General features: G+C 34.0%; 1 protein-coding gene across 3 annotated transcripts; it reads right to left on the bottom strand.

Moving 5' to 3' along the window:
- Positions 1-5,205: 5,205 nt before the first annotated feature.
- On the bottom strand, positions 5,206-15,855 carry KLRK1 (killer cell lectin like receptor K1). Of its 3 annotated transcripts, NM_001075139.1 has the most exon segments (8): positions 5,206-5,367; positions 6,891-6,994; positions 7,293-7,444; positions 8,044-8,079; positions 8,275-8,367; positions 12,141-12,248; positions 15,665-15,705; positions 15,815-15,855. In NM_001075139.1, coding segments are annotated over 6 exon segments (609 nt in total). In that variant the 5' UTR covers positions 12,247-12,248; positions 15,665-15,705; positions 15,815-15,855; the 3' UTR covers positions 5,206-5,249.
- Between the last annotated feature and the right edge of the window lie 593 nt (positions 15,856-16,448).

Raw genomic sequence — 16,448 nt, 5'->3', positions numbered from 1 at the left:
ACAGTATTTTTGAACTCAAAGACTGGTCAATATAAAAATACACAAACTCAAGCACAGAGACAAAATGAAGTAGAAAAAGAAAAACAGGTCTATGGAAGAACAAAATATGTCACATACTCAACAAAACAAATTTATATAGAACTAGAGTCGTGAGGCAGGAATAGAAAAAGAATGGAACCAGTAGCACCGCCCTTGCCCCACATCGTCCCAACAAAACAAAACGTAGCACACTCAGGTCAGTGTAAACAAAAGCAAAACCATACCAAGGCACACGTGCTAAGTTCTTCAGCCATGTCTGACTCTTTGTGACCATGGACTGCTCCCCACCAACCTGTCCATGGGATTCTCCAGGCAAGAATACTGGAGTGGTTGCAATGCCCTCCTCCAGGGGATTTTCTGGACCCAGGGATGGAACCTATGTTTCTTGCGACTCCTTCATTGCAGGCTGATTACCCCTGACCACCAGGGAAGCCCATATTATAGTCAAAATGCTGACAACAAAGATGAAGAGAAAAATACCAATAATAGCCAAAGAAAGAGAACATCAGTAATCCAAGCAGATAACAGATATAATGGAAGGCAGAATTTAATGCTATTTCACTTTGAAAATGACAAAAAAAAAACTACCAAAAATAATATTCCATATCCAGTAAAAATATCTTTCAAAGATTAAGGTAAAATAAAAATATTTAAGTAAAATCAATTTTTGGCAATTCATCAATAGCAGCAGGTCTGATAATAATGGAGGTGATAAGAAATGAAGGCTGATGTATATATGAGCAGTGTTCAGATTTACTGATATATTAGTTGTGTTATGAAAGAGAAAGAGGGACTTCAAGGATGACTGCAGGGGTTTTTCGTTTGTTTCTTTTAGCTTTGCATTTTGACACACAAAAAAACTGAAAAAGTATATGCACACACTTACATATATGTCCTTTATCCACACTACTTCTATGTTAAAATATTATCATATTTGTTCTCTCTCTTCCCCTCTTAGATCATTCCCCACTCCCCCTCCTCAATATTTGTCTTTGTCCAAGAAATCTGGATGATTATTTTTCAAAATTTTTTGATAAGTGGATTTGAAGCTGCTTTCTTTTGGAAGGTATTAGTGTTGTTAGTAGGTAGACCATTATTCACCTTGACCACTTTAAATACATTTTTGAATACAACACTCTTGGGCTTCGCTGTCAGGCAGGCTTTGGGCTATAAACTAAAAAAGAGGGCTGATGTGTGATTAGAAATGCTCAATGGAGATTTTTACTTTCTCTTTTCATCAGAGGTCAAGACTAGTGCAGGGAAGACAAAACTTGCCTCTATCCATCTTAGGTTTTCATGTGGGTCTCTTGAATCAAACACTGACTAACAAACATGTATACCTGTGGCGGATTCATTTTGATATTTGGCAAAACTAATACAATTTTGTAAAGTTTTAAAAAAAAAAAGTACAAAAGAAAAAAAAAAAGTTTGCTAACACATGCAGTGCACATCACTTGGGGGAAACCTAAATGGAAGAGTAGTTCAAAGTGAGGACTTAGAAGTGCAGGTTATGTAGCATCACAAAGGACAATAAATTTGTAGAGAGATATTAGAACAAAGATAAACAATTTTAAGCTCCCCAGGGCAGCAAACTGTGGGAAGGTAAATATCTGGGAGGAAAGTAATGAAATAAGATTTAAGATTTGTCTGGAGCTGTCAGTGGGCGAAAGGGTCTGTTTCCAGTCAAATGAGAGTTTATAGCCTGACTTGATATGGAAAAAAGGAGGAGAGAGACCTTGTTTTCTGTATTTGCTGTTTCTCTTTGTTTTTTGCTTTGTTTAGGTGATAAAAGGAAACCACCAACAGTTTTTTTTTTTTTCCTCTCACAGGTTTTATTGAGATATAATTGACACATAATATTGTATACATTTAAGGTGTACAATGTGATGCTTTACACACATATATTATGACATGAGTACTACAATAAGCTTAGTTAACACATGTATCACTCCATATAATCATCATTTTTTTTTGTTATGGTGTGAAAATATTTCAGATTTACTCTCTTAGCAACCAACTTGTATAGCAAATCCCCAGAACTTATTCATCTTATATATTTTTTTATTTTACTTTTTAAAATTAATTTTATTAGAGTATAGTTGCTTTACAATGTTATGTTAGTTTCTACTGGAGAGTAAAAGGAACCAGCCACAGATATACATAAATCCCCTTCCTTTTAGACTTCTTTCCCATTCAGGTCACCACGATGTATTAAGTAGAGTTCCCTGTGCTATACAGTATATCTGTTTTATACATATTCACCTTATAATTGGAAATTTGTACTTGTGACCAACATCTTCCCATTTTTCCTCCCCCTAGGCCTTGGAAGCCATGATTCAACTCTTTGTTTCTATGAATATGGCTTTTTTAGATTCTACATAGAACTGAGATCATACAGAGTTTGTCTGTGTCTGGCTTATTCCAGGTCCATTGATGTTGTTGCAAATGACAAGATTTCCTTTCTCTATGTACCTGAATAGTATTCCTTTGTTTATGTATCACACTTTCTTTGTGCACTCATTTGTTTGATGGTTGACAGACACTTGGGTCGTATCCATGTCTTGGTTTTTCAAATAACCATGCTATGAAAATAGGGTGCAGATATATTTGAGGTAGTGATTTCAAGTTCCTTCTTAATTATTTTTAGCTCAAAATGGTTTTCATGTCAAAGAGGCATATTTTGGGGTGACATATTCTGATTTGCTTCACTAGCAAGGGTCCTTGTTACTGTTTCCTGAAATACAAGTTTTATTTCTTATTCAGTATATGAGATTGGGCTTCCCTGGTGATTCGTGGTAAAGAACCTGCCTGCCAATGCAGGAGATATAAGAAACGTGGGTTTGATCCTGGGTCTGAAAGATCCCCTGAGAAGGAAATGGCAACCCATTCCAGTATTCTTGCTTGAGAAATCCCGTGGACAGAGCATGGCAGGCTATTGTCCATGGGGTTGCAAAAGAGTTGGAAATGATTTATTGACTAAACAACAATATGAGATTGCAGCCTTTGAAGGTTCCAGGTTTAGAAAGAAAACTTGTATTTAATCCTTTAGTTAGGTGGCCCCTGAACTTTATGGCTTGTTCCACAACCATTAAAACAGAAACTAAGGTTCCCCAAGATTACTAAAAACCCTCAGAATGAAAGCTAGTTTCTGTGGTTGCTTTGCTCTTAGGGTTTTCATTTTCACTAAATTCTGAGTTTCCACAGTGTTTTTACCATTGTTCGTTTAGCAGTGCTTTCTCTAAACCGTATACACTATATCATAAAACTTCTTTGTTGTTAGTTTCAGTGAAACTTAATAATGTCCCTTCCTTAGTTCCAGAAACAGAAGCCAAGCCCAATTTAAATTTCTTAATTTCTCCAAAGCTAACATATGTGCTTTTTTGCATGCTTTTTATGACTTAAAAATTTAATAATAAAATCTTAAGGCAAACATGACTGATTGTTGGTGGTGGCTTAGTCACTAAGTTGTGTCCAACTCTTGCGACCCCATGGACTGTAGCTAGCCAGGCTCCTTTGCCCACGGGATTCTCCAGGCAAGAATACTGGAGTGGGTTGCCATTTCCTTAATTCTGGGTGGTGCCTATTATGCAAATTCAGGCAATGATTTAAAAACTTAAGTTGATCTAAGACATTCCTCAGCCCTTGATTGGCTATGTAGAAAATAAATAGTTTTCTCCATGGTATTTTGTACTAATTTCCACCTAAAATGCTGTTCAACCCACTTCTTAATGCCCTTCACAAAACAAAGAGTAATTACCCTGAGAATAGAGAATAAAATAAAAAGTTATTACTAGTTATTACTCTGCTTCTCTCTCCACCACATCTTATATTCCTCGTTTTCTCTATCATTCTGCTTCCACCAAACCGGCTTTCCCTAGTCACAGACTCTTCTAACATCTACATGTTTGTATGTAGCATTTCATTTGCCAAGAATTCTGGTACCCTAAATGATTTGCCCAGACAACTTCTAGTCATTCTACAGATTTCAGCTCAGGCGTAGAGTTCTTTTTCCCTAGAAGCCTTGTAAGTCTCCTTCAAATTCAACTTTATTTTCTAAGTTTTGTAGCAATTAGTGCCATATTCTTTTTGCAGGAAATAATTCAACTTCTGCCAAACATGTCATATGCTTTATTAAATTTGTAGAGGAATTTTTAAGATTTGAGGGTGTATTTATTGATTTTTCAACTTTCACTTTGAAAATTTCAAATATAGAAAATTAAATGAAATCTCATATTCCCTCCACCAAGCTTTAATTTTTAAAACAAATTTTTTAAATATAAATTTATTTATTTTAATTGGAGATTAATTACTTTACAATATTGCATTGGTTTTGCCATACATCAACATGAATCTGCCACAGGTATCCACGTGTTCCCCATCCTAAACCCCCCTCCCTCCTCCCTCCCGGTACCATTCCTCTGGGTCATCTCAGTGCACCAACCCCAAGCATCCAGTATCATGCATTGAACCCGGACTGGTGATTCATTTCATATATCATATTATACGTGTTTCAATGCCATTCTCCCAAATCATGGAAAATTTAAAACATATACAAAACTGGAAGAAATAGTATAGTAAAACCCCATGGAGTCACCAATTAGCTGGAAAAATTATCAACACATGGTCAATCACATCTCATTTATATCATTCTTTTGTCCCCTTCCCATTTTTTTTAACCAGTAGATTCTTGTTGGTTATTTATTTTAAATATAGCAGTGTGTACATGTTAATCCCAAGGTCCCTAAGTATCCTTACACTCCCAGGTAACCATAAATTCATTTTCTAGGTCTGTAATTCTGTTTCTAGTCTGTAGATAAGTTCATTTATATAATTTATTTTTTAGATTCCAAAAATAAGCTATTTCATACAATAATTTTCTTTCTCTGTCTTCATTCAGTATGACAATCTCTAGGCACATCTATATTGCCACAAATGGTATTATTTTGTTCTTTTTTTAATGGCTGAGTATTACTCCATTGTATATGTATACCTTTTTGTCTTTATCTATTAGTTTCTATTCCCTGCAAAAAAATTTTTATATGCTATACATGGAAAAATTAAGTAACTATATGGAATTTTCTTCTTAAGTTTTCTTCAAGAATTGTGTATGTTCTTCTTGAACACAAGAAGAACTGTTCTTGTTGTGAGCATTCTCTGAGAACACGGCTCTCGAGTCTTTGAATACTTCATATTTTATTAACTATAAGCTTTTACACAATTCTCTGCATGCAGATGTATGTGTTTGGAGTTAAGCAATTTTCTGTATAAGCTTTAAAACTTGAGCCATAGACTGCACAGGTTCCATTCTGCATTTCAACCATTGTTAGTCTAGATTAGAGAGAAGGATAGATTATATTCACAGCTTTATTAATGCAGAAATACAAACATGAAATAATATTTAAATATAGACACTGAAATAATATCATTTCAGGAGATTTTAGGACCATGTGTGTTCTTTCTTAATTCATAGATATGCAAAATACAGCCAACTAAGATAATAACAGTAAAAATTGCATTCTATTATAAATTATATCACTATCTTTTGTACATTGGAAATTAGTCAATTGGAAAAGTCTGAAATCTTTTCATCTATGTATGTGAGTCAAAATGAAAGCAAAAAAATTAAAACAAATACTTAGAAATGAATTCAGAATTCAATTTAGAAGTTGGTAGATGTCTCATTGTGTGCAAAACTAACAATCTTCTTCAGATATATGCAATTTTACTTGGTAAAAATATAAAAATAAACTGTGAAATCCTCTAATATACATATACAAGTGTGTGTGCATGCATGCTAAGTCATATTAGTCCTCTCTGACTCTTTACAAGCCCATGAACTATAGCCCTCCAGGCTCCTCTGTCCATGAGATTCTCTAGGCAAGAATACTGGAGTGGGTTGCCGTGCTGTCCTGCGGATCGTCCCAACTCAGGGATGAGTCTCTTAAATCTCCTGAATTGGCAGGCAGTTTTTTTTACCAGTAGTGCTACCTGAGAAGCCTGGTAGTCCATGTAGAGATTGCTGTATCTGTGTATCTATTTTGTCCCAGCTTGAATATTTTGTAGTTATATAATTAATGTAATAAATGGTTTGTTTTCTACTAGGAACCAGCAGGAAATTGAAAGTTGAAGAAAGAGTAATAATGCTACATTAGTGTGAAATTGAGAAAATGAAAAGTACAAGGTTTGATAGTATATGTATTTAAAAAGACAAAAGAACAAACTTTGTTAATATAGCAAAAACTAGCCATTGTAGGGAAAAAATCAAGAGGTTTTTTAGTAACTGCTCTTAGTTGGTCTCAATCTATGTACATTAAAGCCTCAATTTTTCTCACTTTTTTTCATATGCTTCTTCAATTTCTGAGTTTGTTTTCCCAACCTACTCTCATCACATTTCACAAAGGTATTGATTACACTGGATTACACTTTATTTATTTATAACTATATCTCTGAAGTGTGAAGCTTTTGAAGACTCTAAGCCCTACTAATCTCTAGTTATTTCTGCGTAGTTCCTGGAAACTGAGTCACACTCAACAAATATTAATAATATGCAGAAACAGAACTTGGGTATGCTAGTTGTTTTGCTTTTAGCAAAAATGAAATTTTGCACTTGCAGCCTGAAAAATATTGAAATGAGATGATATAAGATCTTAGTATTTCCAGAGAGTAAAATCTTTTTTGTTAAAAGTAAAACCTTGGGTAACACAGAAATGAGGCCATCCCAGATCAATTCTAAGATGTACAAGGGGCTTCAAATTCCAAGTATATAATGAAGTCGGAAGATAGGTAGTCCTTGTTGCAATATTACACTAAATACAATATTACATTTCCTTCCAATTGGTAAGGAAACTTACAGGTTGGGCAAGAGAATGGAGCCATCTTCCCATTGCCAGGAACCATTTGTGGAAACTTGTACTAGTCCCATCCAATGATATGACTTCACCAATTTAAGGAAATCCTGTTTGAAACCGCAAATAAAATCAGAGATCAGAATTTCATAAATGCAAGGCCATAGTCATTTAACCATTTCCCCCCACACTTGGGGGAATGCATTCTCTCCACTAGCATAATTCTGACTTAAACACCACATACAAAATACCTGGAATTTCTGTGCTTTCTTATTTCTAATGCAAAAAGATTTGGGTTTGTTATATCTGAGTCTTAGTGCCTCTCTAATGTTTCACATTCACATTCCAGTGAGTCAGTTCATATGTTAAGACTAAATATAGAAAGGGGATTTAAAACAAATACTCAACCTGGTCATCTTTGCTGTATATCTTCAGGAGACTGGAATTTTGAGACATACAAGAAGCTTGGCTCTGGTGCCAGCTTTTGCTCTCATTAAAAAATTGGTAGCAGTTATTTCTATAACATATCCAGTTTTTAGGACATGGACCACAGTAATTTTCTAGAAAGGTAGAATACATTGTTAATTCTGCATGTCTGAACATTATGTGTGTGTGCATGCTCAGTTTCTTCAGTTGTTTCTGACTCTTTGTGACTCCATGGACTGTAGCCTGTCAGGCTCCTCTTTCCATGGGATTCTCTAGGCAAGAATACTAGAGTGAGTTGCCATGCCCTCCTCCAGGGATCTTCCCACCCCAGGGATCTAACCTGCATCTCTCTTATGTCTCCTACATTGGCAGGTGGGTTCTTTACCACTAGCGCCACCTGGGTAAAGAAGCCGGTCTGAACATAAGAGCAGATTTTATCTGGACAGGTTAAATACCTTTTTTATTTCAACTCTAGAATTCAAGTTAGTTAACTCAATATGGTCCTGCCCAAGAACGTATCTCTACAGATTTATATAGGGAGGGATGCCGAAATGATGTGCTTTACTTTTTGCAAGTACCTCCTCATTATAAATAAACATATCTACAGTGAATTATAGAGAAGAATTAATCATTTCCGTATTCTCTTTCTTGTTCATGCCATTAGATGTGTGCCTATAACCATGTATAGATGTATGCAGTTTGTGCATCAAAATATCAGAAAATTTTCACTTACCTTTCAAAGAAATTGGAGCTTCTTGGTTGAATAATGCTATTAAAATAATCATAGTTATTGAAAGAGTTTATATTGTTAGTAACTGATAGTCTAAGCAAAAGTATAAGCTCAATAAAAAATATACTCAATATTACTAGTTTATATTTCTGTGCCTCTGAATACTAGTTAAATTAATGCACTACAATGGTTAGATAAATATTGCTGCTAATTACTTTCTCTATTATCACTTACAAGTTATGATCATGGCACTGCATATTATTAACATTCCAATGAAACGAATCCCCATGGCTATAGCAATGGATCTGGCAAGGACAAATGGAGATGCTGTCAAAGACAAAAAAAAAAAAAAAAAGAGTGAGAAATATGAGAAAAGGTTCTGTTACCTTTCTGTTTAACTTAAATATTAGAAATGTTTTTATTTGAGGGGGGAGGGTTGATATCAGTTCCCTGTGAGTATTTTTCTCAGTAAAAGGTAAAACAAGTATTTTGTAAATTATTTAAAAATAAGGGTATAAAAATGTAATATCCATTCTTACTCCTTTTTTCAAGTTCCCTAGTCCCATTCTTCCATTAGAATAAATCTCAGTTATCATTTTAAAAATTTAAAAATTTTCACACAGATATAATAAGAAATACAGACAGTTTCCTTCAACTTTCTTTTTTTTTTAATTTTATTTTATTTTTAAACTTTACATAATTGTATTAGTTTTGCCAAATATCAAAATGAATCCGCCACAGGTATACATGTGTTCCCATGTTTAAGGAAGTACACAAAATATTCCGGAAACATTAAAAAAATATCCTGGTGATTACTCCATATTATGTCTTACAAATTTGTCAATTTTTTAAAAATTAGCTTCTTTTTTAAAAAAATTTATTATTATTATTTTGTTTTACTTTACGATATTGTATTGGTTTTGCTTCTTGCATTGTGTTTCATCAGTATATGGGAAAAATCTAATTATTGGCAGATGTTTATTTTTTTTCCAGTACATACTTAAATGATTTCTTAGTTTTTGCTTTTAGGTATAACAATATGAGTAATATTTCATATATATCTGTGCATGTTTTTTGAGTACCTGTCTAGGAGAAATTAATCAAAGGGAACATACTTTTTCAATTTTTGTAATGATTGAAAGTTTCAGTCCAAAGAAGCCACGCCAATTTATGTAGCACCAAAAATAAATTCAAAAGCCTGTTTCCTCACACATTCCTTCACACCAAATATTTTTATTTCTCTACATTTTAAGTGTATATATATATATATATATATATATATATATATCTGATACACAGTATTATTTTTAAAATCTAACTTTCTTTTTCCTGTTATGAATAAGATTAAACATTTTTTCATGAGGTTAAACAATGTTTTTTTTTTTTTTTTTAATTTCTCTGCGACGTCTATGTCTGGTCTGTTTCTTTTCAGGTTAAAATTATTAGTTCACTTCATGCCACATGCTTTGCAAATACATGTCCCAGATACCATTTTGTTTTAACTTTACATATGATACTTTTGAGATATCAAAATGGGTAATAGTTGACTTAATCAAACATTTCTTTATGGCTTATGCTTTTTCTGATATGAATAAAAGTATCTTCATTATTCTGAGTTTGTAAAATATGTTATGCCCATGTTCATTTGTGATATCTTGTGGTTTCCTTTTGTATTTGGTGTATTTGGTAGGGCTGTGTGTGTGCGTGTGTGTGTGTATCTGTTTACTAAGTTATGTAGGAGCTAAACTTATAAAAAATTTATTTTCCAAGTGGACTTTTTCTAACATTTGCTCAATAAATCAATGTGTTCTCATTGATATGAAACCCTACCTTTAGCATATAATATATTCCAATTTGTACCTGCATTTATTTCTATACTTTTTAGTCTATGTTTCCATTTAAACAATATGTAAACTTTTCTAATATGTAAAATACTTGAGTATTTGTTAGTGCATACAATATAATATTATATTTCATTTTCCAGATGATTTTCCCTATCATTACATTTCATATGTGCCTTGTGCTTAGTCTCTCAGTCGTGTCAGACTCTGCAACCCCATGAACTGTAGCACATCATGCTCCTCAGACTGTGGGAATTCTCCAGGCAAGAATACTGGATTGAGTTGACATGCTCTCCTCCAGGAAATCTTCCCAACCCAGGGAGCGAACCCAGGTCTTCCACGTTAACAGGCTGATTCTTTACTGTCTGAGCCACTAGGGAAGACCTATATGTGCCTTAAGACTTTTAATATCAGCTTTCCAAGAACCTGTCAGTTTAAAAATATGATACAATGCTTTTTCCTTAGAATTACACTAATTGTATAAATTCAGTTCAGTTCATTCGCTCAGTCGTGTCTGTTTGTGATCCCATGGACTACATGCAGCATGCCAGGCTTCCCTGTCCATCACCAACACCCGGAGCTTGCTCAAACTCAAGTCCATCCAGTCAGTGATGCCATCCAACCATCTCATCCTCTGTCATCCCTTTCTCCTTTAATATGGAGAGATAAGTTACATTTTTAAACTATCTTTTATCCTTGAATAGTTTCTATTTATATTACATGTCTTATTTTATGTTCATCGGAACAATTTTAAAAGAGTAAGTTTATTTCTAGGTTTTTCAATTTAAAAGTGTGCTGCCAGTCTTTTCTGATATTGTTCTATGCATATGGCATTTGTTTTTCATCACATTTTCCTTGTTTTTGTAGTTAGTAAGGCAATTGATTTTTGTCTTATTTTCAATCAAGTCCACTTACTTGCTTGCTTCCTTGCTTGCTAAGTTGCTTCAGTCGTGTCCGACTCTGTGCGACCCCATAGAGGGCAGCCCACCAGGCTCCCCCGTCCCTGGGATTCTCCAGGCAAGAACACTGGAGTGGGTTGCCATTTCCCTCTCCACCACTTACTAGATACCCTTATTGTTTGTAATATTTTAGGTGAAGGCTTAAAAAATATTTTAAATCACATATTTTTTCAAATAATATTAATTTTGCCTTTTAACTCCAATTTTATACCACTTACCTCTTCCTTTTCTTGTTAATTCATGTTAACACTGCAAAACAATCAATGTTACTCAACTAATAATAATGAAAATTCTTCTCTTTTTCTAACTACAATGAAAATGCTGCTGCCATTTAGCAATAAGCATAATGGTAGCTTTTGAAAAAATATATTAAAAGCAGTACTTATATTTTAGAGGTTTCTAAAATTAAGTTCTTTGTAATTAAGATTTCATATTGATTTTCATCTGAAACCTTTTCAGCATTATGTATATGATCATACAATCTTTCCACTTTGATTATTACATAGTGCACAGTTTCATTCCTATAATTAATAATTGTAAAATGATGTTATTTGATAACATTTAATCAAAATTTATAGGTGAGAGTAACCTGTTGTTTTTCCTTTTGTGTAAGCTATCTCAGGCTTTATTTTTCACCATATTCCAGATTGGTTAAGAGGAGAGCATAATTTATTCACCATCCAGGAACATTTCTGTGAATAGCAGTCAAGTCATCTCCTCCATAATGTTTAAGGACATAACTGAACTGAAGGAAATTTGATATTTCCCTTCTGTTTTCCATTTCTATTTACTTCTCCTTAAGGCTAGTTTTTCATGGCTTCCTAGGTGACTCAGTGATAAAGAATCTGTCTGCCAATGCAGGAGACCCAGGTTTGATCCCTGGCTTAGGAAGATCCCCTGGACCCCTGGAGCAACCCACTCCAGTATTCTTCCCTGGAAAATTCCATGGACACAGGTTCCTGGCAGGCTGCAGTCCATGGGGTTGCAAAGAGTACCTGAACACACACACACAAGTCTAGTTGTTCAGCAATCCCTTAGAAATTACTGTCTTCATTATTATGATGATTTCATCATTTTTAGGGCATGAAAAGATTCTAAACACAACAGTTTCTGCTAAATTTTATTATATATTCCAGTAGCATATGAGCTACCAGGCAAGATCATATAGCATATGAAAGAGAATCTCATTTCTGCTTTCTTCATGAAGGTAAAATAAACTGAATGCTCATCATCAATTTAGTCACAGTTTCTAAGATTCACCTCAGTACACTGAGAGACAAATGGAACATATAGGACTTACGGTTTTCTCCACGTTGGCTTGTGGTTAATGTACATGTTCTCTTTTGCCATTGTCTAGAAGCACAAGACTTTACTCGTTCACTGGCATAAGTATGAGATTCACTCATCTCTGGAGAAAAACAGTTCAAGCCATTATGTCACCGGCTTTCTGCCACTCAGCTCATAAATGTTTAAAATTTAAGTTGTCAATTCCATTCATATCCTTTTTAAAGCATAACATAAAATTACTTTTATTTTGTATTACCTTATGATTTTTATACTTTGTGATATAAACAAATGCTGGGCTGAATGAAGCACAAGCTGGACTCAAGATTGCCAGGAGAAATATCAATAACCTTAAGATGACACCACTCTTAAAGCAGAAAGTGAAGAAGAACTAAAGAGCTTCTTGATGAAAGTGAAAGAGGAGAGTGAAAACGTTAGCTTAAAGCTCAACATTCAGAAAACAAAGAACATGGCATCTGGTCCCATCACTTTATGGCAAATAGTTGGAGAAGCAGTGAAAACAGTGGCAGACTTTAATTTTAGGGGCTTCAAAATCATTGCAGATGGTGACTGCAGCCATGAAATTAAAAGACATTTACTCCTTGGAAGAAAAGTTATGACCATTCTAGACAGCATATTAAAAAGCAGAGACATTATTTTGCCAACAAAGTTCTGTCTAGTCAAGGTTATGGTTTTTCCAGTAGTCATGTATGGATGTGAGAGTTGGACTATAAGGAGAGCTGAGGGCCAAAGAATTGATGCTTTTGAACTATGCTTTTGAACTATGATGTTTGAGAGGACTCTTGAGAGTCCCTTGGACTGCAAGGAGATCCAACCAGTCCATCCTAAAGGAAATCAGTCCTGAATATTCATTGGAAAGACTGATGCTGAAACTGAAACTCCAATGCTTTGGCCACCTGATGAGAATAGCTGACTCATTGGAAAAGACCCTGATGCTGGGAAAGATTGAAGTCAGGAAGAGAAGGGGACACCAGAGGATGAGATGGTTGGATGGCATCACCAACTCAGTGGGCATGAGTTTGAGTAAACTCTGGAAGTTGGTGATGGACAGGGAGGTTTGGCATGCTGCAGTCCATGGAGTCACAAAGAGTCTGACCCAACTGAGCAGCTGAACTGAACTAAACTGATAAACAAAGTATATTTATACTATGGCAAAATATCTCTAGCAAGATCCTATGTACTATTAAAGTACTAGTGTTGTAATGAAATATAACATTAAAATAAAGACAGTGTATCATGAAAAAGACTGGTTTCTATGGAGTTAGATATTTGTTTAATTCACAGAGCCACATTTACTAAGTTAATAACTTCACAAATTGCAAGAAGAAAGAAAGAGAAAGAAAAGGGGAGGGGTTTGGATGAAGGAAAACAAGGAATATTAACACAGTCTGATGTGGATCATTTAAAAAGTGAAAGTAAATAATATACATCTAGTGTCAATAATGTAAATCAGGTAGTAAAGAGTATATACTAGTGTATCTAATATTCTTTATAGTAAAGGACTTACAAAGAATAAAATAGGGTCTAAAATTTTAGGATAAAGATAAGCAAAGACTCTTACCTCTGAACAAAGTAAGTGAAAAATAATTTTTTCTTTCTTTTTGAATAGTAATCATTACTGAATATATAAAAGCCTCTTTATAAATGAAATGCTAATATGAATTACCTTTTACACCTAAAATTAAATTAAAACATTATTTTCTCAAATGGTAAAGAATCTGCCTGCAATGAGGGAGACCTGGGTTTGATCCCTGAGTCAGGAAGACCCCCCTGGAGAAGAAAATGGCAACCTGCCTGGAGAACTCCGTGGACAGAGGATTCTGGTGGGCTACAGTCCATAGGATCACAAAGAGTCAGACACAAATGAATGACAAAGACTTTCACATAATATGTAACATAGCAAACTTTATTATTAAATGTGTGAATAAGGTAAGAGTATTTTATGGTTGAAGAAATTAAATCTTAGAGGTGGCCAAAGTCATACTGCTTACTTAATATAATGCTACCACTTATAAGTAATTTATAATACTTTTAGTTTAAGAAGCATTTTCAAATTTATGTCACTTCAGTTGAATCACAGAGATCCACTAAGGTAAATATGACATATTTTTTGTCTCTATTTACTAGAAAAGGAAACTTAAGTCCATAGAAGCTGTGGAGTGTCCCAGATCTCAAAGCTAGAGACTAGTAAAAGCTTGATTAAAATTCCATTCTAACTCCAAATCCTAAAGCTATTATTATTTTAGGCTGCCTTAGATTGTGAGATACATTACTTTGTTAGTTAATGAAGGGGGAAAAAGCTTTCAAGTTTTTGAAGCCTTGATTTAAAATATAAAATGAACATAAGTGATTCAAAGTAAATTGCTTTTCTGTGACTTGTATGTTAGTATCAAATTCTGGATATTTTAAAATTATACAGAAAGAGTAAGCTCCATTTATATGGAAAGTACATACCTATGCCATGATAAGCCCACCTATCTCAGACCAATCTCACTGTATAATTATGACTGCTTATCTATATCAAAGATGAATTCAGAGCCTTCATTTTTTAGAAAGGGTTCCTGAATAAAATAAAAATGGGATTTTTTTTCTAGTTTTCTCTCCTTGTGGTAAGTTGATATATTTACATTAGAAAAGTGAGAAATACAGAAAAGGTTCATGCATGCAGATATTAAAAAAAGGGAAGAATGGAAGTGAGACTTCATATAAAATCAAGTAAATTAACCTTTAAATTTTCCCTTACTAGAAAATAAAAAGTAATCATTTCAAACTGTTAAAAAATGTAATAGTTGCTTTTAATTCACCTACACTAGGATACAGCAGTAACTGCATTCTTTGCAAGGTAAATCTGGGTAGGATATATAAACTTTTATTGAATGATTTTTCCTAGTATGCTTTTTTTGAGCTTCTGTCCATATCATTGCCATCACTTACAAGTTATCACCATCATCATCATTAACAAAACTAATCTCACATTTGTTTATATATTAATATCTTAACATTGTCTAGCACAGCTCTCAGACAAAATGTGTTGAATAAATATGTATAATGCTTAGATTTTTGAAAAAGTTGTTTTATATTTGATCATGGTTGTTGGAAACAATGAAAATAATTTGTTTCATTTTTGCAAGTAATGTTGTATGTCACATAGGGTAAGTGACTCGCACAAGAGTAGAAAACTCATGTGTGAAATTTTAAATTGAAATTCAGTTCTCTAGTCCCATAAAGATTTATTCTTTTAGCTTTATTTGAAGACTTCATCTTATAGAAACATCATAACTTCTGATTCTTCAATAAGTGTATCCTACTTATCCATCATTAAATAAAGTGAAAAAGAATATACCCCAGAAGTAATAAGTATTCCTTGCCTTCAGTAAGTCAATTCAAACACTTAAGAAACAACTAGAATTACCTTACAGCATAAATATTTTTAGAAACTTTCTTGAGGTTAAAACCTCAAGAGTTCTTATATCTTGAACAATAGCTGTTAGTAACACACAGAGAGACACAGACACACACCTGATCAGAGAAAGATCCTGATTCTTGTGGATAAGAGCCTCCTGAAAAAAAAAAATAAGACATGTCCTGAGTTTCCCATTTAGAAATGACACTAGCGATTTCCAGTCAATTTTGATCCCTGAAGAAAGATATGATAGATGTTTTGCTCACCTCATCTTTCTGTTGAAAAAGCACCTCACAAACCACAGTACTTCCGCTTCTCATTGCACAGAATATTTCCCTTTTTGATGGAATAAATGTTAGGTTCTAACATCATCTTATGACTTAAAAAATGGTAAATTCAGTGATAACAAATGGCCAGAGCTTTAAGAAACAAATGATGGGATAACAGAATCACTTTCTGAATTTTTTCCAAAAGTGAATAATTTGTTATAAAATATGGTTGTAAGTAGTGGGTAGAAGAAAAAAAAGGAGAAAAAATAAAACTTCTTAATCATTTCATTTGAGTGGACTTAATTGTGCTGTATCATATAAACTGAAACCACAGAGAGATAGCTTTCATATATATACTATTAATACATACATACATATATAGGTATATATCTAAACACATACGTGTATATATACATATGTGTGTACATGTTGTTAGTGTTGTTCAGTCCCTGACTTATGTCTGACTCTTTGCAACCCCATGAACTGCAGCACACCACTCTCTTCTGTCCTCCACTATCCGCCAAGTTTGCTTAAATTCATGTCAATTGAGTCGATGATGCTATCGAACCATCTCATTGTCTGCCACCCAATTCTTTCGCCTTCCATCTTTCCCAGCATCAGATTCTTTTCC

Source organism: Bos taurus, chromosome 5 (assembly GCF_002263795.3).
Source record: "Bos taurus isolate L1 Dominette 01449 registration number 42190680 breed Hereford chromosome 5, ARS-UCD2.0, whole genome shotgun sequence".
NCBI lineage: Eukaryota > Metazoa > Chordata > Mammalia > Artiodactyla > Bovidae > Bos > Bos taurus.
This window is presented reverse-complemented; position numbering and strand designations above follow the sequence as displayed.